General features: G+C 47.0%; 3 protein-coding genes across 4 annotated transcripts; 2 read left to right on the forward strand and 1 right to left on the reverse strand.

Moving 5' to 3' along the window:
• The first annotated feature begins 809 nt into the window (after window positions 1-809).
• Window positions 810-4,764, forward strand: LOC123452473. Of its 2 annotated transcripts, none has more exons than XM_045129124.1 (5): window positions 810-905; window positions 1,085-1,345; window positions 2,007-3,015; window positions 3,260-3,408; window positions 4,349-4,764. In XM_045129124.1, exons 2-5 carry the CDS (start codon window positions 1,122-1,124, stop codon window positions 4,443-4,445), a joined length of 1,479 nt encoding a protein of 492 aa, XP_044985059.1. In that variant the 5' UTR covers window positions 810-905; window positions 1,085-1,121; the 3' UTR covers window positions 4,446-4,764. The 2 variants fall into 2 exon arrangements, with proteins under 2 accessions (XP_044985059.1, XP_044985060.1); XM_045129125.1 differs by lacking the exon at window positions 810-905 and adding an exon at window positions 969-998.
• Window positions 4,765-4,975: 211 nt separating this feature from the next.
• Window positions 4,976-7,020, reverse strand: LOC123452472 (pentatricopeptide repeat-containing protein At4g02820, mitochondrial). The gene is made up of 2 exons (XM_045129123.1): window positions 6,711-7,020; window positions 4,976-6,585 (listed from the first exon to the last, which is right to left on the reverse strand). The coding sequence occupies exons 1-2, from the start codon at window positions 6,981-6,983 to the stop codon at window positions 5,326-5,328; spliced, it is 1,533 nt and encodes a 510-aa protein (XP_044985058.1). The 5' UTR covers window positions 6,984-7,020; the 3' UTR covers window positions 4,976-5,325.
• Window positions 7,021-7,180: 160 nt separating this feature from the next.
• On the forward strand, window positions 7,181-18,893 carry LOC123399936. The gene is made up of 12 exons (XM_045094327.1): window positions 7,181-7,455; window positions 7,596-7,884; window positions 9,496-9,682; window positions 9,760-9,809; window positions 11,314-11,406; window positions 11,497-11,585; window positions 11,707-11,785; window positions 12,044-12,126; window positions 12,276-12,354; window positions 12,432-13,155; window positions 17,392-18,001; window positions 18,424-18,893. Exons 1-12 carry the CDS (start codon window positions 7,424-7,426, stop codon window positions 18,557-18,559), a joined length of 2,451 nt encoding a protein of 816 aa, XP_044950262.1. The 5' UTR covers window positions 7,181-7,423; the 3' UTR covers window positions 18,560-18,893.
• The last annotated feature ends 322 nt before the right edge of the window (window positions 18,894-19,215 follow it).

Genomic DNA, 19,215 nt, shown 5'->3' on the forward strand with positions numbered 1-19,215 from the left:
CCATTTCGGGAGGGGGGGCATGGCTGAGTGGAGAATGTCCAGACGGAGTCGAAGAAGAAGGGAAGAAGCAGCTGATGCCGTGGGAGACTGTCGCTGCCGTCGCCGCTTCGTGGATGAGAGTCGTCGCCCTCGCCGATGCTAACAACACATAAAGAGTTTGTCCTAGAGCTAGGGGTGAGCAGGTATTTTTTTTGAGGTGGGGGTGGGGGAGGGGGGAAAGGAAAGGTAAGGCCATATTTTGCGTCATCTCGCCTTTGTTTTTTTTCTTCCATCATCTTCGCCTCGACCTTTTACACCGCGACCTACGCTATAACCTATTTTTACGCCCAACTCAGTCTGGCTCGTTGAAAATGTCCGAGCGTTTCCAACGAGGCAGGCTCTTGGCTGTTTTAAATTTCGTGTCGATGGAAGTCAAACCTTCCTGTACACAACTAAGAGGGTGCTTGGATACGTTTTAGTCTCACTACTTTTAGTCATGGGACTAAAACTTGCTAGCCTCAAGACTAGTTTTAGTCATGAGACTAAAAGTTTTAGTGTCAAGACTAGTTTTAGCCTCTCTTTAATCAGGGGTGTTTGAAACTTTAGCCTCTCTTTATCAGGGGTGCTTGAAACTTTAACCTTCTAAAAAGACTATTTTTAATCAGACTAAAATAAGTCTCTTGAATCCAAACACCCTCTAAACAATCCTTTTTCATCTTAGGCCTGGTTCATCAGAGATGTTCTAGAGACGAGGGAGAAAACCTAGGACAGAAGCCGAGATCCTGGACCGCGACCGTCCCGTCCCCTCCTAAAACCCCAATCTTGTCGGGTTACGCGCCCTCATTTCCATTCCCCTCTCTCCGCCGACGCCTCCTCCCCCCTCCTTCCCACCCCCACGCCGCGCTAGGGCTTACCAAACCCCCCAGGTACAAACCCTCGACACCCCGCCATTTCCGCCTCCCTCCTTTCTCCTGGCCTCCTCCCGTTGCGCCCGCGCTCCCACTTTCTCGCTTCTCTGGGTGGGCGGTGGTGTCGCGTTTCTTCCTCTTCTCCCCTTCCCCTGGTGCTGGTTCCTCCGTTTCTCATGTGCCTTGTTTCGCCGCAGGGGCGGGCGGTGGTGATTCTTGCTGCCTGCGAGGAGGATGCAGGCCACCGGGAGCGTGACTTGGGTCGTCGGCGCCCAGGCGTCCGTCTTGGGGAGATGCAGCGGCGGGGTGCCCTACCCTTCGCCGTCGTCTTCTGCTTCCTCTGTCAGGTCCCAGGGGCTCGGCACGGTGCGGTGCTCCGTGCAGGCGCAGGAGAAGAAGCCACGGGTTAGGAAGACTAAGGAGGAGCGGAGGGAGATGGTTGAGTCCTTCGTTGACACGTACCGCCCCCATCTCTTTCCCTGTCGCCTCAGTTACTTATAGTTTTGAATTCTGCGCGTGTAGGTCTGTACCGTCTAATTAACATGCTCATTCGTCTGATTGTTGGTGCTAAAATGAAGTTGCCAGTAGGATTTAGTTCACACGTTTATTCCATTTCTTTCTTGGTGCCCTCTGTTTGTTACTACTCCCTCAGTCCCATAATATAAGAGGGTCTTTTACACTAGTGTAGCTTAAAAAAAGCTCTTATATTGTGGGACGGAGGGCGTAGAATTTAGCTCACATGCTTTGTGACTGTTGGTAGTTTGTTTTGCTACCCTTTACAGAAAGTTTGCATTGCAAGCCTACTTCCCTAGCGCATTGTTTCTTAGAATCATGATGTATATGTTTTATGATTTTGATGATGTTTTTTTTGCGGCGTGATCTAGACTTCAATTTTATCCGATGTTCTTATTTTTGCATTTTGGTTTATTTGATTGGAATATGACGTCCTGAAAGTGTGTCTTGTCTTCCTCTCGAGCCTTGTTTTGCACGAATGTTTTATATAGAGGTTAAAGATATGAATAAACAAGTTTTCCATGTTTTATCATATGTGCTTTGTGAATGTCGAGTATTTCTTTTCCTTTTAGTAATCCATTTGTCACTGCTGTTGTCTCATTTCAGGTATCGGGTTTCAAACAGCGGGAAGTTTCCTTCAGTCAATCTTACACACAAGGAGGTTGGAGGATCATATTATATAGTCCGTGAGATTATGAGAGATATCATCCAAGAGAACAGAGTTCTTGGCCCTGGTGACTTGAATGCTAAGACATTGAGTTTTGAGGATTGCCCTGATTCTTCAGAATTATCAAATAGGCATGAATTGGGCCAAGACAACATAGAGATATTAGATATGTCTGATGGGTATCATGGCAACAAAGATTCTGTGTTGGAAATGTCTGACAAGGGTGAAGCATTTTCATTGCAAACGAATTTCATCAGCACTGAACAGTTCCTGACTTCATCTGATATCTTGGAATCTGGTATTCTGAACAGTGTACTCCACAATGGGAATGTAGAAGATGCAACATGCTTGGAGCCAAACCTTGAGAAACAAGATGAAGCCTTGCGTGGGAAACCAAGGGAGTCTCAGACTAAGAGTTCTGAAATGCAAGCCCCATCTCTTGCTCATGTTTCTGATTTGCATAAAGAAACTGAGCTCAACAATGCAGGGGATGCACATGACGAAACAACCAGTAGCATCACTGATGAGGTTACTCTTTCCTCAGAACCTAGTGTAGTTTCTCAAACAAACGGTGCACTTCTACATGAGCATGTGACACTACCTGACGATTGTGGTGGCATAACTAATACTGCTGTCGATGAAGCTATTGGTTGCTCAGAAAATAATGGTGTTCTTCAGACAGATCGGATCCTTATACAGGAGCATGAGATATTACCTGAAACAGCAAGTATCAAGACAGAAGTTGTTAAGATTGCAGATAGCCAATTTAGATCTGCAACATCTGCAACTCAAATGGATGCTTATACCTTGAATACAAGTGCAGCAACAATGGAATCCGCTGCGTCCATTGATCATCATGATGTGCTTGAGCCACCACTGATCAATGCCAGCCCTAACCAACAACGAATGTCAGAAGATCTTGCCTCTCATCCAGCAATGGATACAAAGGTTAGTCCATAAGTCAATGCAGTTTTTTGCAAGAATTTGACCATCTTTACTAAACTGTGCATAATCATAAGATTGTATGGTTGTATGTACCAATGTATCGCCTCTGACCCTATCGTGTTTACTGATTTATTCTATGTCCTCGAATTACACCATTGTGTTTACTTTTGGTTGGACCATTTTTGGTTGTAATTTACTTACTGCATATTTTGGCATGTCCAATTCATATTGTTTTGCTTCTTTTCAGGGTTTTTTGCAAAAGGAAGACAACCACAACATGGTAGAGAAAGATGGAAGTGAATTCAAGATATCAGTATCTGGCATCACAGAAGAAGAGCGCGAGGCAAGCAAGGCCAATCATGAACATGTGATAAGTGCGACAACAGCGATCAGCAGGCATGCACTTTGCATTCTGTCATTCCGTTGCATGCTTACTGTTTATAATTTTCTACATACATCGCAAAAGGCCATAACATATTAGGTAAGTAAAAAATAATAAAATCATCTTGTTTCTCATCTTCGTGTACCTGTAAAAGCTATATTATGCATTTTGTTACATGCTTACATCCTTTAGTGGTATCTTCTGAATCAGTCCACACAATAATATAAACTTATGTGAGGTTACCATGCACATCTTAGCGTGAATTGAGGCAAAAGTGGAGCTCCAGAACAGCTATAGGTGGTCAAGCTGCGAAATAACATGCTAGTAGATACTCTGTTGATAACTGCATTCGGCGTTCTGTCAGCAGCACATGATGCAGTGGTTATGTGCATGCGCTAGCATCCCCCCTCCCTCCTCCCTCTCTCTCCCTCCGAACATTATCATAGTACTGCACTTTAGCAAGTAATATTTCATAGAAATCACATTTTTTTGTAAAACCTCCACAAACCAGTACTTTTAAGACTTGAGTGTAATCTTGTGAACTGGCTGCTCAACAATGTAGGTCAGTTTGGTTCTTTTGCCTACAGCCCTGATTTGAATGTCCATAGTTTAACATTTTCCATTTACTTTTCCGGTTGCTTAAATTTTGGCTTGGTTCATTGGAATGTGATTTTTTGTGGGGCGGTAGTTAGTGAAATGCTATATCACATATTTTCCGTCGGAGGAAAGAGATGCGGTGATTGTCAAGTGCAAGCAAAGGAAGAAGAAAAGAAAAAAGTCAGACTACTTATAATAAAGCTACTCTCCTGGGGTCAACCATGCCAAATCTTACTTAGGAATGGGATTAATCCAGCTCAAAAAAGGGAAATGGGATTAAACATGCCAAACCTTTGACGTATATTCAACAATGCAGTATGACCTCTCTTCCTCATGTTCTGCTTTAATGACCTGCAGGAGAACTGGGAAGGGACAGCAGAAGAAAGAGGACAACCTATTTTGGCTTATCGTAAGGGCATTTGTTGTTTCTATGTCCAAGTTGTGGGCAAAATGATTGATGGGCGAAATGCATCTTCATCTGATACCGCTGCGCTGCATGGGATGTCTTCCTGCCTACTAAGAAACGAGAAGCACTTTGTGAAGCTCCATTCTCCCCAATGCATATAGATGTTCTTCTTGCGCAGCACTTAGGGTGTTTTGTTATGCTTGGTTTAGTTTATAGCCTAATTTTGTAGTTCAGATGTATTGGTCAACTTGCTCTGCTGTGTCAAGTTGACACTGCCAACTCTAGCGTACTGAGGAATTTCTCATTTTGTAAGAGTACGATTTGTCCTGAGATCTGAAAGAAGCAGTTCGTACATTCACCGATTTAATCGAGCATGAATGATTCCCTGTTGATTTTTCTGCAATTATGGAAGCTTGAGGCTGCGTTTAGCAACCCCCTCTTATTGATCCTTGTGACCTATGAAGCTATCCAGACTTGCACAATTTTTGCTCTTGATACACAAAACCCAGAGGGTATTGCAAGCACAGAAATGAACAAATTTAGTTCTTTACACTTGAATGTCAAGGTACTGCTCACAGTTAAATCAGGGTTTCCACTTTATACAGATACACAACTTATGCACAATTCAACAAGATACATAATTAATCTTGCTGTGTTTGCTACTTTGCGATGAATGAAGGATGGTACACAGAGACTGTTAATTATTCAATTCCAAGAACGTGCTTCAGATTTATCTCTGCCATCATTCTGCTTCAGATTTTTAAATCCAAAAGAACTGTGACAGTGACCTCATATCAACAAACATTACATCCTGGAGCATCCAAACTAACACAGCCTATTACTCCCTCCGTCTCATAATGTAAGACGTTTTTGCAAGCTAAAACAACTTGCAAAAACATCTTACACTGTGGGACGGAGGAAGTACATCTCAAGACATTAAAGTTGAAACTTCACCAATTGGGTACTTGCTAGTCGATTTCAACAATCTCCTAGTCTCGTCATCCATTGAGACCTTATCCTGGTCCATTCGTTCATCTATTATCAGAGGCATCATCTCAGCTTTAGCGTACGTGCGCAGGACCAAGTTATATATCTCAGTTGTCACATAGCCTGCTCCTCGGAGCACAACGAGGAGCTCCTCTGCAGCTTCAATGTCACCTTTCTTCTCAATCTGCGAAAAAAGAGCGGCGACAAGTTGCGGGTTTGGCTCCCATTTCTCCAAGCTTGAGAGTGCTTTCTTAAGGCACTCCATAACTTTGTCCGTCCTCTCGTCATTGCCAAGATAACCCCAAACGAATAACTCCCAGGTGCTATAGCTGGGTTTGACTCCTTTCTGCACAATGTATTGAAGAAAACTCTCTGCCTTCTCCATCTCGCCATTCTTGATGTAAAATGAAAGGATGGTGTTCGGGATCCTTGAATCTTTTGTTCCTGACTGTGACTCCCATTCGCCGTAAACAAACTCTGCTGCCGCAATATCGCCAAACCTTGTAAGCGAAGTAAGCATGCACTTGTACTCGGCGTCGCTGAACTTCCTGAAGGTTTGCCTCATCTTGCTCCACACCCTGTCCAAGTTACCTCTGTCTGACAGGCTTGCGTACATGGTGAGAAGTGACGAGTAGGCGGCTCGCTCCTTTCTGGAGGCCCTCTTTTCCATCTCCACAAGCGCATCCCGGCCTTTGACATGAAGACCGGCATTGATGTAAATGCTAGCCAGCAGGCTGAAGGTCATCCAGTCAGGGACCACCCTGTCATCTTTCATGAGATCAAAGACCTTCTCGGCGCTTTTCACGCTGTTCTTCCTGGAGCAGTAGGTGAGCCATATGTTGTACGTGACCAGGTCTGGGATGGTGTACCTCCTGAGCTCCTTGATCATCTCGGGCACCTTCTCCAGCTCACCGACCGACATGTAGAGCGACATCATGTGATTGAATGGGAGCGCGCACGTGAGATACCCTGCGTCGGCCATCTCCTTGAGCATGGCCTCGGCCTTGTCGCGTGCGCCGTGCTGCACGTAGGCGTGCAGGAGGGAGTTGCAGGTGGACGGCCCCTTGGCTCGCTCGGGGACGTCCTCGAAGAACTTCTCGGCGCTAGCCAGGCCCCGCACCTTGGCGACGAGGTCGAGGTGCACGGCGTGGTCCCCTGGCAGCAGCCTGATCTCCGGCTGCGTCCTCATCCACTCGCAAATCTGCATTCGGGCGGGGCGGGGCGGGGTCAGGTCGACAGGCAATACGGCGAACAGGTGGCGGGCGGGCGGGCGCGCGCTGGTAGCTAGGTGCAACGCGTCGGCGTCGGCGCGGCAATGTCGCGTACCTCGAGGGCGTGCTTGAAGCGACGGTACTTGCGGAGCTCGCGGACGACGCGGTTGAGCTGGTACTTGTGCACCGCGCGGCCTTCCTCCGCCCACCGGCGCAGCACCACCACCGCGCTCCGCTTCGGGTAGATGAGCTTCAGCAGGCGCTTCCCCAGCGTGTCCCCGCCCCCCACGGAGATCGACCCTCCAGCTCCTCCCGTTGACGCCGCCGGGGCGGAGGCGGAGAGCAGCCTCGCGTAGCCGGTGGCGGCCGCTAGCCGGCGGGAGAGCATGGCCTCGCAATATTTTCTTAGGGAGAATTTTTTTTGTCTTTCACTTGGAACTAACGGGCCTGACTCATATAATCAATCTCTCTGGAAGGAGGAGGATGCCTGCCTTCTTCTCAGGCCTGGTACTGGGAGGCCCATCGCAGGCCCACGTAGGAAAAGGCTGTGGGTACAAAACCCCCAGCCCCGAGGGACCTAGGCGCAAGAGCTCCCACCCATCCCCGCCGTGCCCGTGCTCCCCCGTCCCAAGGGGAAGGAGCTCTCTCTCCCCCCCTCCGCAGTCCAAACGAAATTAAGAGAAATCTCCCCCAAAGTTTTCGAATCCTCACCCAAATCGGTTTGAATCGGCCACCCACCCCACCAAACGAACCCATCTGGTTCCGGGCTCTGGTGGCCGTGGCGACTGGCGAGCGAGCGAGCACCCCATCTCGCCCCGCCCGCCTCCCATGGCGTTTCACGTCGCGTGCCCCATCACTTGGTATCATCCCTTTACGTTACACCCCTCTTCCTCCTCCCCCTCCCCCCTCCCCCTCTCGGCCTCGGTATCTCTCGTTCTCTTCACCGCCCGCCCCCCCTTCCTCTCGCGCGCTGACGGCTTCTCTTCCTTCCTTTGTGCAGCCGGAGGGTGTGCGACTGCGAGCTAGGGTTCGGCGCCGCGAGGGCCAGTAACAGGGCGGGGGCATGGGCGGGCGCTGCGGCGGCGCTCGAGGGCTTCCTCGCCGATCCGTGGCTGCTGAGGCCGGCGGGGGCCGGGGATGGCCTAGAGCCCGGCACGGTGCAGGTGGAGGTGCCGCCGCTCGAGCTGCCGGAGGAGGGCGAGGACGAGGCGTGCAGGGCGGCCATGCAGCGCCAGGCCGCCGCCGCCGAGGACTTCGCCAGGCGCCTCGAGGGCGCCTATGGATCTCCGGTGAGCCGAATCTCGGACGCACTTGCTTCTGCCTAGGGCTTATTCCGCCTGGGTTTCCCCGTCCTTGCCAAGGACCTAAGGTTTACGGTTTTTGGTAGCGCTCATGACGATGATTCTAGCTAATATCGGTGTAGGCGCATTTCGGGTTCTGTGCCTTCCAGACTGTTTAGCTGTCTGGTTACTGCGAATTTCCGAAGGTTTTGGTGTAGATTTGTTGGGAAGTCTGAATTGGGATGATAATGGGCTGCTGGGAGATCGAATGCTAGCGCAGCAGTTTGCACCTTTTATGTTCTGAGGTTATAAGAGTGTGTACTGGCTCCAGGTAGGTATTTGCGGGAATCCTGGTTAGATTTTAGAGCCAGGTTTGGATTTTTGGGTAAATACCACTGTCAACATTCTGACATTCATTGCTCATCAGTTTCGTGTGGCTCAGAGGAATTCGATGTCCTTGAGTGGTTGTATGCACGAGGATTATGCCAGATGGAATTGACCATGTCCTTTGCTGATTCCGGTGTATTACTTTGAGTGGACTATAGGGCCGTGCTCTGTCTTTTGAGGTTTTGTTATGCTACGGCCAAGTTGGTATGTTTTGGTGTTTAATAAGTGCTGTGATTACTGGTGCTAGTCTCTGTTGGTTGTGCTTGTGCATAGTTGGTGCTGCTCTATACTTTGCGGGCATGCATTGGGGGAGCCCTGGTTCTAGGAATAATATAGCCATATACGAGTATACCTGTATATTATCCAGACGTGTGTCTTAATGAGAGCAAGCATTACTCGTGCAACCCCCCACCCCCGAAAGAGAAATGGACTTCTCATTTACGTTAGTCACGCATTCATGGAGACCTTGCTCTATATTCAACTTACCTTTGCGGTAACATGATAATAGCTGCAGTAAGATATATAAGCTAGTTTGTATGTTTTCTGTTTCAATGAAGCAATATCTTATTGATATCCTGCGTTTAGCTGTTTATATAGCCGTGGTGCCTTTTTTGTTTCCAAATTTGGTAATCAAATATTGCTTTTCTCAGTTTTGGCATTCAACTCCCACCAATGTTAACATTGCAACTTTCAACTCCTAAACTATTTTTTAACCCTGAACTAGAGAACCCACTCAAACTTTTACAACGTCGGTCCCGTTTCAGATGGTTCGTGCTGACTCAGATGCTACGAAGCGGACAACCTGGACAACTTATCCACTTCAGTGGACTGACACATCAGCAAACTACATAAAAAATACTTAGCAGCCTTAATAGCAAGATGAATAAGTTCTTCATGTAGTTTGCTGTCGCGGATAAGTTGTATCCAAGTCGCCTGACATCCGAGTCGGTACAAAACCATCTGAGACGGGGACAAGGTTATAAAGCGAACGGATTTCATAGTTCGGGGTTAAAAATAAACTGTCTGAAGTTTGTAATGTGAACTTCGGTGAGACTTGAAGGTTGTAAAGTGGACTTTCTTCAATTAGAAATGTCACATAATTTATAACCAGCGTATTAGATTCCTGATTCTTGTCAGTTCATCGTTATCACGGGTAGGTTTATACTTCTATGCTGGAACAGTGGAGTTCACAACTAAATACCTTCTGAAAATATTATTTTATACTTTTTCCAGGAGGCTGAAGGAGATGAAGATGACTCAGACCGAGAAGATCAAGGGAATGCTGCTGTCAAGGTTATGTGCCGCTTATGCTTCTCTGGAGAAAACGAGGGCAGCTCAAAAGCTGCCAAAATGCTTCCATGCAAACTCTGCAACAAGAAGTATCATAAGAAGTGTGTGAAAAACTGGGGTGAACATAGAGGTAATTAAATTTTTTATTCCCTGAGTGCGTCTTAAACACTGTCTTTTGTATTCTTTGATGATATCCATTCCATCTAGATCTCTTCCACTGGAGCTCGTGGATCTGTTCCTCTTGCCGCAGCTGTGAGGTTGGTTGTCTATCAACATCTATTAACATCATTATGCTTACCTTGTACAGTACATGTGTATTTCCCAACTATCAGAGCTTTTGTGACACCAGAAGTATTTAAGTGTTTGGTGGAAGGGATTGAGTGGCCGTGGGTATCCCCAACCACCTGGTTAGGGATAGTCACTTTTTTGTTTGGTTGAGTAGAATCCACAAGTGGTTGAAGATAATTATTCTGTGTTTGGTTTGAGGGATGAGTGGTGGATAAGAGTTCGAGTAACCTTCTTCTATTGAGGCGGTGAGATTACCACATTACAACATAAAATTACATGTTGCTTTTTACATGGTGCATGTCCGTCAATGCAACTAGATCTCCAATTATGCCTACTCAAGAAATGTAATCCAAGTCAAGGCTGAACATAACATGTATGTATGGCTATAGCGAGCCGGCGCCCCACCCTGGGGTAGCGCACATGCATCACCAGGCCGGCTCCGCTGCCCTGCGTGCCTTTGGTCTTCCTCACCGTGCTCTTTGGCTGGCCTGCAGTCCAGCCGGCACGCCATGGATGGCTCCGCCGCTCCGCGCGCCCTTGTTGGCCCCACTCCATGCCACGGCTGGCTTCATTGCCTTGCGCCTTGGCCGGCCCTGCTGCCCAGCACCATCTGGAGCTGCCGCCCTAAGCCCTTCATTGCCTTGCACCTTGGCCGGCCCTGCTGCCCAGCACCATCTGGAGCTGCCGCCCGAAGCCCTGGAGGCAGCCACCACCCTCGCCTTTGATGCACCACCACCGTCGCGTACAATCTCCGCCGCTGACCAAGTCAAGGGAAGAGGTGATATAGGGGAAAAAAGAGATGACAGAAGTGAAGAAAACGTTTCATGGTGAAGCTAGCGATGCACATGGGTGGTTGGCAATGGATGCGCTCAGCCTCGTTTTGATAGCATATTTCAGGGATCTGGGCTGCCCATATCCCTTCTCTTTGTTGAACCAAACACCTGATAACCACCTAAAAATTGGCTATCTGGGGATAGCCCTGAACCAAACGCACCCTAACAGATCTTTATTACTATTGATTTTGGCTTCATCCGTATTCTGGTTCATGACTAGAGTTTAAATCCTTTTTGAGTCGGTGCAGTTTATGCAAATTGTAGCATACATTTTGCATTATTTAAGGGCTCTAATATTTGTATATGCATCCAACTGTTATTATGGTGGTCATGTACTTCCAAATCAGCAAATACTTACCTTTGATCATATTAATTTTAGAGTTCTCCTCCATGTTCCTATATGGGCAGTTGTAAAGTACTCCCTCTGTCCCATATTAATTGTCGCTGGAACAGATGTATCTAGACGTATTTCAGTGCTAGATACATCTGTTTGAGCAACAATTAATGTGGGACGGAGGGAGTAGCATCTTTGCACCGTGTAGAATGTTTGTTATGCCTTAGCTACCGCCAGCTTTCTTGGTAAAGAAGGAAATGAACCCAGATTCTTTCCCTAATTCTGTGTAAATAAATGTGTGTTTAGGTGTGTCGGCGGCCTGGTGATCCCAATAAGTTAATGTTTTGTAAAAGGTGTGATGGAGCCTATCACTGTTACTGTCAGCAACCCTCACACAAGGTACACCTATTGTGCACCTTTTTCGTCCTGCTTTCTACAGATTGAATATGTGGGGTTCGTCACTTAACAGTGAACTTTACAACGTTGCAGAATGTTACTCATGGACCATATTTATGTCCAAAGCATACAAGGTGTCACAGCTGTGGATCTGGTGTACCTGGGAGTGGCCATAGCACAAGGTACTAAACCACTAATGCAGATGAATGATATTGTTCTGAAATTTACTAAAGATCTTTTTATCAAATCTTTGCCACCTGATGTGTCATGCTTATATATATCATTGCGAGTTTGGGTGCGCAGGTGGTTTTTGGGGTACACATGCTGTGATGCTTGTGGGCGGTTGTTTGTGAAAGGAAACTACTGTCCAGTTTGCTTGAAGGTAGCTCCATCCCTTTTGCTCTCGTTTCTTTCCCGCTGCTCTTTCTCTTCTAATATAGTGACCATATGCTATGCATGAGGCCTTAAAATGAGGATGCTGTTTGTCAATAGCTGAAAGTTTCTTATTGAGATTTCATTTGTTAAGTTTAAAATGTAATAAGCAATGTTGGCTCATATACAGCATAATGTGTTGCGGAGCTTTTCCATGCTAACTTCTGCTGAGGTACCCTTTTCTGTTGCTTGGTTCACCCCTTTTCAGGTTTATAGAGATTCTGAAGTGATACCTATGGTTTGCTGCGACGTTTGTGAAAAGTGGGTACATATTGAATGTGATGGCATCAGGTCTGTATGAACGTCAACCCCTCATTTTATTTAAATTAACACACTCGTATTTGTTGCCTTCTCTGAATCTGTGTTTAGTGCCTTGATACTTCAAGATTTTCACTTCTGTGGTGTGCTACGCCTTACTGCCGTTCCATATAATTATGCAGCGAGGAAAAGTACCAGCAGTTCCAAGCTGACCAAAATCTCCAGTATACGTGCGCATCATGCCGTGGTGAATGCTCCCAGGTAATATATAATTCTGTCATGGTTTCTCATAGCTGTATTATACTCTTGTTATCTTACACCCCTTTTGCTCTCTTCAGATCAGGGATGCAGAAGATGCAGTTAGGGAGCTTTGGAAGAGGAGGAACGTTGTTGATCATGATCTTATGATTAGTTTAAGGGCTGCTGCTGGACTGCCTTCTTTAGAAGATGTATCACCTTGTCCAAACTCGGACGATGAAAGACTAGGTGCATTAGTATTAAAAAATGATGGTAGAAACACACTAAAATTCTCTTTAAAAAGTAACAGCAGTAAGCCTCCATTAGATCAATGTGAACAAGAAAAGAATGTTCCTAAGAACTCAGGGACGAATAAGAAGCATTCCAAGAAAAAAAGCAGTCAAGGTAATAAGTCAGTTGCTGATCCGAATGAGATATTTCTTGAGAGAAGGCATGAAGCCAAATCAATGAGTAGTCACTTGGGAGATCATACTGTAGATGTTAATCATGACAGGAATTCTTTCAAGAATAATGAGAATGTGTTTGTTTTACCTTCAACTCGAAGTTCAGAGAAGGATCTGAAATCCACATCTGTGAAAGCTACAACAAACAATGCAAATACGATACCAAAAGTCAAAATCAAAGGCAGTAAGGTGCCGAGCCTGCATTTCAAAGATATAGGTGAGGAAAATAATGCCAATGGTGACACAGGGAAAGGTACCAAGTTGGTTATTCATCTTGGAACACGTCACAAAAGTAAAAGTGGCTCTCCTAAGTCTGAAATGTCCAATTCTCATAAAGAGCAAGAGCTTGGTTCGACGCATGGTATGTCCTTATTTTCTGCTGCTTTGCAATTTTCAATTTTAGTTTGCCTGATATATTGTACTCCCTCCGTCCCAAAATAACTGTCTCAAACTTAATACAAATTTATACTAGAGCTAGTATAAAGTTGAGACACTTATTTTGGGACGGAGGGAGTAATTGGCATGTATGTACAAACTTCTGTGTTAGTAACTACTCCCTCCGTCCCATATTAATTGTCGCTCAAACAGATGTATCTAGCACTGAAATACGTCTTGATACCTCCGTTTGAGCGACAATTAATATGGGACGGAGGGAGTAGTAATTTGAGACATTACTAAAGGTCTCCTATAGATAGCTATGGAATTATAACTATTTTGTGACATTTCTCCTCATAACCTTTCAATTGACATATGTTATCATATTGGCATAATTTTAAGAACTGAGCTTATGACCAAACCAGTCAGGCTGCTGGTTCATCCGGTTTGATATTCGGGCCGGAAATAGATTTTATGTACACAATTTTCCAAATATTGGCCAGTTAGTCGTCATCTCGGTCAGTTAATCGCTACTCGGTGGGTCACCAAATACCTGATTTGCTGATTTATTGGCCGATCCCTCTGTTTATCATAGTTCAAAAAAGCGCTGTTAGGCTAAAGCGAGGCGACGCTTTAGACATAATCTGAACCTGATGGGCAGTAGAATAGAGTACCATTTAACGAGACATACATATGCATACATACCTTGATTCTAATCCAGCAGTGAGCACATATGCATTAGTAGCCATTATTCTAATCCATCCACTATGCAGTAAGCAACTAGACAACTACTACTCCCTCCGTTTCAAAATATAAAACCTTTTAGAGATTACACTAGGAGACTACATACGGAGCAAAATGAGTGAATCTACATTCTAAAATATGTCTATGTACATCCGTATGTAGTTCATAGTGCAATATCTAAAAGGTCTTATATTTAGGAACGGAGGGAGTATAAGAGAGGCAGCAGCAGCACCTAACAGCAGAGGAGCTGTGCATAGCATAACACATAACAGAGCAGGGGGATGAGCTGTGACCGAAGAGGAGGAAGCTGGTGCAGATCTGAGGAAGCTGCGGCCAGAGTAGAGAGTTGAAAGCCTGGAGATTTGCACCCTCTGGTTTTGGTTCTCAGCCTTTCTTTCCCCTCCTGTAACTGTTTCACATATGAGCCCAGTTTTCCCGCCCAGCCCTTTTTCCCCGCCATATATCTCTGTTCCCCAGCCTTGCAAGTCTAAGGTGTCCTATCTGCACTAAAGCGCCAATCAGGACGCCTAAGCGGGCGCTTCAGACGCTTTAATGTCTAAAGCGCTTTAGACGCATGTCTAAAGCGAGTTGGACGCTTTGAGTCCGGAGGGCGCTCTAACGCTTAAGGGTCGCTTTAGCGATGCTTTAGGGACGCTTTACAAACAGCGTGTTTGCCTAGGCGTGCTTAAGCACCGGGCGTGGGCAAAATGCCTCGCTTTGGTCCTGGGCACTCAAAAGGGCGTCCGGCAAGAAATCAGCCTTCTCCATCGAGGAGTCATGTTTCTCAGGCAAAGAATCAGGCAAAGAATCAATCTCCCTGGCCAGGATTTGACCTTCCCGGTGAGGATTTGACCACTTCAACGACAAATCGATCGATTCCGGCAAGGGATTGAGATTCTCCGGCGAGAAATCGAGCTTTCCTGGCTTGTTGCCATGGGTGCAACAAGGAGAGGAAGACGGAGAGAGGCGGAGCGAGGAGCATTCCTAAAATTTCTGTCGACTGCACATGGAACGCCTAATCGCACCTAATTAGCGCATAAGTTTATCAAGGCAAAAGTAGGTGGCCAAATGCATAATTTGCACCTTAGCGCTTTTTTGAACTTTGCTATTAATCCCTACTCAACACCTGACCGATATGGTACCAGTTACTGATATCCTGAACATTGTTTATACTTATAGTAGTATATAGTAGAAAAAAGGTAAAATAGAATTCCTTCTATTGAACAACAGCTGACCTGAGGCGAGTTGGTTATCATGCCATTGCTGGGCTTTGGCCTACTACCTAGGTGATTGTTGGAACCCTGGCCTCCTTGTCGCTCGCGCTCTGCCACGGGTTTTATACCTTGGGCCCGCGTCGGGCATGCCCCGCATGCCCCCCACTCCCTCGCGCACGATCTGGCCCACCCGCTCTCGCCGCGGCCATCATGCGCACGAACGCGCTCGGCTCGCGCGGAGCCCGCGACAGATCGCGCCTGGGAGACCCGGTCCAGCACGCCTAACTAACCCCTAGTCTAACGCACACCCAGGGCGCCGCACGGACACCCCCGTGGTCGTGCACACGCACGCACGCACACCTGCCACTCACCCGACGCGTCCCGCTCACGCACCCGACGCGCCCCGGCGTGGCTTATGCCCAACACTCATTCACCTAAGCCACAACCTAGAGGAGCCAGTCGTCCTCGACGTTGCCATCGACGAGCAAAGCCTGCTCCGCAGCCTTCCCCTTTCGGGACTTCGGACACTTGCACCGGAAGTGCCCGTGCTAGCCACAACCGTAACAGCGCCCGCGTCGCTTCCCTCCGTCGCCTGACGCTGTGCTGGCCGCACCATCATCGTCGTGGTCGTTGAAGCCGCCGCCGCGCTGTCGCAGTTGTGCCTGCCAGTGTGCCACCGTGAGCATAAACTGCTCCTTCGCCCGTTGCCGGCCTGAACGCGTCGCCGTGTGTGCTCGTCGAATGCCTTGAGACGCCCGAGCGCCTCCTCGAACGGCATGGCGTCCACGTCGCAAAACTGTTCGATGCCTGCCACTGCCGCATATAGGCGATACGGCACCGTGCAAGCAGTTTCTTGGCAATTCCTGCGTCGTCTAGCGTCGTTCCCAGGCCCGTGTACTGCGCCGCCATGCTCCCGATCCTGCCGGCAAACGCGTCCAGGGACTTACCGTCCGCCATCCGCAGCCGATCGAAATCGCCACTGAGTGTCGCCAGCCGCGCCGCTCGAATGCGGTCCGCGCCGACAAACCTGGCCTTTAGGCAAGCCCATACCTCCGCCGCCGTCTTCTTCGGCGAGACCTGGATCAACAGGTCCTTCGAAAGCGCCCCGAGCAGGTAGGTTCGCGCTAGCTTGTCCTTCGCGACGTCCGCCGCCATCGAGTCCTCTGCCGGCACCACCGCTCCCCAGAGCCCGGCGGCGTCCAAGTTCGCCTCCACCTTGATCGCCCACATGGTGTAGTTCTCACCAGTGAGCATCGACATTTGCATCGGCAGCGAACTCCCCGCTTCACCGGTGTACGGGACCGGACAGCTGATTGGACCAGAAGAAGACAGAACCTGTGACCTTTTTCTACTAGGCATATTGCCTGATTTGGTAATATTTAATTTCTTAGTACTCCTTCCGAATATATAGGGTGTATCCACTGTTCTCCAATTGTAAGGCGTATTAGTTATTTTGCGACCTTTGTTCTGAAATACCCTCTGCTCAGTCTTCTGAGATTTCTTTCCCGTGCATGCATGGTTCACACTTGTTTCCGTAAAATTCGGATCAGAACCCACCGTGATATGATCCATCCCCTAAAAGAGAGTTCACGGTTTGCCAGTGGAAATTGAGTTGTTGTTTGCATTTCTTCATATGGTGATTTGTCGAGTGGAGATTGAGGAGATGAACTGCTCTTTTTGGCGTGCTAATAAATATGACATCCCACGATTTGGAGTGAGATGATTACACTGGGGCAATACGTTCCACAAATTTGTTATGACTCCTTGTTATTCTTGCAAAACTTACACACCCAACATATTGGGGAGGGAGTACTCATTCTGGCTCCCAAAAAAGCTTAATTGGAAATCATATGATATATATTAGCTGTTCTGTTAAAAAACAATTAGCTAAAAAAACAATTAGCTGTTTGCTCATTCCAACCTAAGTATCTGATTGGGTTCTTAGGTAGGGTTTCTCCACTGCTTCAGAGTTCTGATCTTCCACTTATGGCCACTCCAAATACCCATATCATCTGCCCCTGAGATGGCAATCCCAGAAAGACATTTGCGAAACCTATGGTTCATATACTGCATCTAATTCGCACTGCTGACTTTCCTGTAATATTAGATTTGTATTTATTAATCCCCTTGTTTTGTAATATTAGATGCTTATAAGCTGTTGCTTGATTTTTGCTGGTGCAAGATTTCTCTTAGTTTACTTCAGATTTCTTCCCCTGATCCTGTGTTGAAGATTGAAGTGGCTTGGTCACCTTTTGCTGTTTCAGGAGGGAAAACTGATGTAACAAGCCTCTTCAAAAGCTCAAAGAGTAGTAAAAAGGAAAAAAGTGTAATGAAACTAGTTGGGGAGACTGGAGTACAGCAAAGTAGCCTTTTGGGAGATCTGGGCACGTCCAAAAGACATGCAACTGGAAAGCGGAGCAGTGCTTTAATTTCTGGGATGGAAAATGCAAATGAAAGTGGAACAAGAAGCAGATCATTTGGACATAAGCAATCTATTCCCAGTCAGCTGACAGAGAGCCAGGGCACTGCTTCATTTGCTGTAAACAACTCTCCTGACAGCTTAAAGCCCTCATTGCTTAAACTCAAATTTAAGCGTCCACATTTGGAGCAGCCAAGTCTCCAGGTTTCTCAAACAGAGGAGCCAGCCACATGGGCTTCTCAGCAGGAGGACTTGAATGTTGCTAAAGGCCAGAGATCAAAGAGGAAAAGACCTTCAACAGACAAGATGGATGGCTCAGAGGGTAGTACTCCATCCAAGAGGCATGGGCAGAGCACAGGCGATGAAGCAATGGATGCGACCTGGATACTGCGCAAGTTGGGCAATGATGCAATTGGGAAGAGGATTGAGATCCAATTAGCTTCTGATGGGAAATGGTGAGCTCCCTCTTTAAATTCTTGTTATCTTTTATGTTTGTTGTTGTATTATGCTGGTTAAATATTTTTGTATTTTGTTTTGAGTTGATTGTTCAATGTTGTTCATAGCATATCTACACGTTTCAAAAACAAAAAACATATCTACTGAAACTCGGGTACTTTGCCATCAGAAATGGATTTGGTATGGGGATCTATATAATTCAAGTAATCTGAGTTTGCTATTCATCTTTACCATAGTCTGCCCAGTAACGGAACTTGCATTGCATGGTAGTATTGCCCAGCATCAATCTTCAGAGTATTTTTGCTGGGCGGCAAAATGGGGTGATTTAGTGTTGTGAATCTTAGCATTGTCTCTCGTGCTTTGTCAATCCTTGTGTTTGTTGTTGAATTAGCAACACGTACTAAATGTCAGTTTTTGGCAGGCATCAAGGGGTGGTATCCAATGTCATCAGCGGCATGCTTTGTGTTCAGTTAGATAATGGCAGCTCTGAGAACTTAGAGTTGGGAAATCAGGCGGTTCGATTGATAGCTCAAAGATTGAAGGGCGGAAAGAGATGAAACCTTTCTACATCTAATCTCGTCTCTTCCTGGTAGTGCAGTGGGCGGAGTTCACCCGGCGGCTGGTGGCTCCTCCACATGCTGCCGCTGACTGGACGAATTACAGAGAGCAACCTCACTAGCTTGTCGCGCCGGTTACGTCACCAGTCTAGCATGTAACAGACTTTTGTTTTCCGTGTTGTTTGAAGCTCATTTGCTTCCATTGAATTGGTTAGTGTAGCAACTGGGAGAGTAGTTCGTTTTCCATGGATGTAAAAGAAGCGGTTAGCGTGCTGTTGTGATGGTCTTGTACATGTGGCTGTTGAATGAGGAGATCGAACGAGTTTTTCCTTGACATTTTGCCTTGTTTATACTTGGGACGCTGCTACAAATCAACCGGCGCTGCTATAAATCAACGGGCTGATATCCTGGAGAAATCAGCCGTCCAATCACCTGTCCCACATCCGTCGGATTGGTCGCACAACTCCGGGTAAAGTCCATGGCAGCACCTCTTCCCCTTGCTAAAGCTTCAGCCGTCCAATCACCTGTCCCACATCCGTCGGATTGGTCGCACAACTCCGGGTAAAGTCCATGGCAGCACCTCTTCCCCTTGCTAAAGCTTCATTGCAACCTCGCGCGACAGCATCGCTGATGCCGGCAAAGCTCCGTCGTCGGTG

Source organism: Hordeum vulgare, chromosome 5H (genome assembly GCF_904849725.1).
Source record: "Hordeum vulgare subsp. vulgare chromosome 5H, MorexV3_pseudomolecules_assembly, whole genome shotgun sequence".
Classification (NCBI taxonomy): Eukaryota; Viridiplantae; Streptophyta; class Magnoliopsida; order Poales; family Poaceae; genus Hordeum; species Hordeum vulgare.